Source organism: Acanthamoeba castellanii, assembly GCF_000313135.1.
Source record: "Acanthamoeba castellanii str. Neff unplaced genomic scaffold scf7180000084770, whole genome shotgun sequence".
NCBI classification, from domain to species: Eukaryota; Discosea; order Longamoebia; family Acanthamoebidae; genus Acanthamoeba; species Acanthamoeba castellanii.
In genome coordinates this window covers 61,146-62,329 of record NW_004457532.1, presented here as the reverse complement: position 1 = coordinate 62,329, position 1,184 = coordinate 61,146, and the positions used below count along the sequence as shown (strand labels likewise).

The following is a 1,184-nucleotide window of genomic DNA, read 5'->3' as shown; positions in this document are numbered from 1 at the left end:
CTACGCAAGGCTGGCCGGAGCCGGGGCGGACAGACGGAGGACGAAGCGTACGGGCTTAGCCTCACGACATCTCATCATCATCATCAGCACTGTCCTGCTAATAAGTGACTCGGCGACCTCGCACGCTCTTGCGTGAGAATAGGAGGGGCCGAGGCGAGAGATAGCGTTCGCTAACGAAGGGCAGTTTCTGCTGGTGTCAGAGAACTCGGTGGACGACCTCAACCTACGACTGCGCGCCAAGGCCAGTCCGCTCCAGATGGAGGCCACCCGCTTCCGCCCCAACATCATCCTCCAGCGCACGCCGTCCCTCCCGCCCTATGCCGAGGACGCCATTGCCGGCATCATGATCGGCAACCAGGTCTTCAATGTATGCCATCAGTGTTCCCGCATTCCCGCCTTTGACCATAGGCTGACCCTCGCTCGGCTTGGGACTAGGCCTTGGGACTGTGCGGTCGGTGTCGCATCAATCAGGCCACAGGCACATTCGACAAGGAGCCCCTGCTCACTCTCGCCTCGTACCGACGGAACAGCGTACGTACCACCGTCGTGATCTTCTGCAGTGATGAGGTTTGCACACACTCAAATGTGAATTGTGATGTACAGGGAATGATCATGTTCGGCCTGCAGCTGGTGCACGACAAAGAACGATCCCCGCAACCTCACGTCGTCAGCCTTGCCGCGCCTGTGCGCATCCTTGAAGAAAGTGGGCTGTGATTAACCGCCGTCGTGCGCTGCGTCGGTTCGTGGTGATGGGGATCGAAGATTTTGACAAGATGGATGAGCTGCCGCCAGAGGTCTGGCAGTGCATGTTTCAGCACCTGCTCGAGGGGGTGGGTCCCCAGCGCTCTCTGCTCGAGGCGCTATCGTGCGCCGCCGTGTGCCGCCGTTGGCGCGCCATGGCCCATGCCGGGGTGGGAGGCGAGCTCGACCTCTTTCCCTGGCGCAAGGCGCTGGGCGATGCGCAAGTGGCCCAGGTCGCGGGGCGCTTCGTCCACCTCACGGCCCTCTCTGTCTCTCGCTGCCCGGGCGTGACCGACGCCTGCCTCCACGCCATCGCCTCCAGGTGAGTGCCCTAACTCTTGCGAACAACCCCCCCCCCTGCTGACCCTCGACCACTCGAACTGCTGTAGCGAGTGCAGGACGTCGACTGACCCGCCTTCGAGACTGCTGGCCTGTGTAGCAGG

General features: G+C 62.3%; 1 protein-coding gene across 1 annotated transcript in view; it reads left to right on the top strand.

The window, feature by feature from the left end:
• ACA1_262660 (transcription factor tfiib repeat domain containing protein) overlaps positions 1 to 1,067 on the top strand; it is a gene marked incomplete at both ends in the record, with an annotated part of 1,978 nt that extends 911 nt beyond the window's left edge. The window contains 5 exons of the mRNA XM_004341235.1: positions 34 to 47; positions 143 to 367; positions 472 to 531; positions 604 to 703; positions 763 to 1,067. Coding sequence (XP_004341283.1) covers positions 34 to 47; positions 143 to 367; positions 472 to 531; positions 604 to 703; positions 763 to 1,067 — 704 coding nt within the window. The remainder of the gene's footprint in view (positions 1 to 33; positions 48 to 142; positions 368 to 471; positions 532 to 603; positions 704 to 762) is intronic.
• Positions 1,068 to 1,184: the final 117 nt, after the last annotated feature.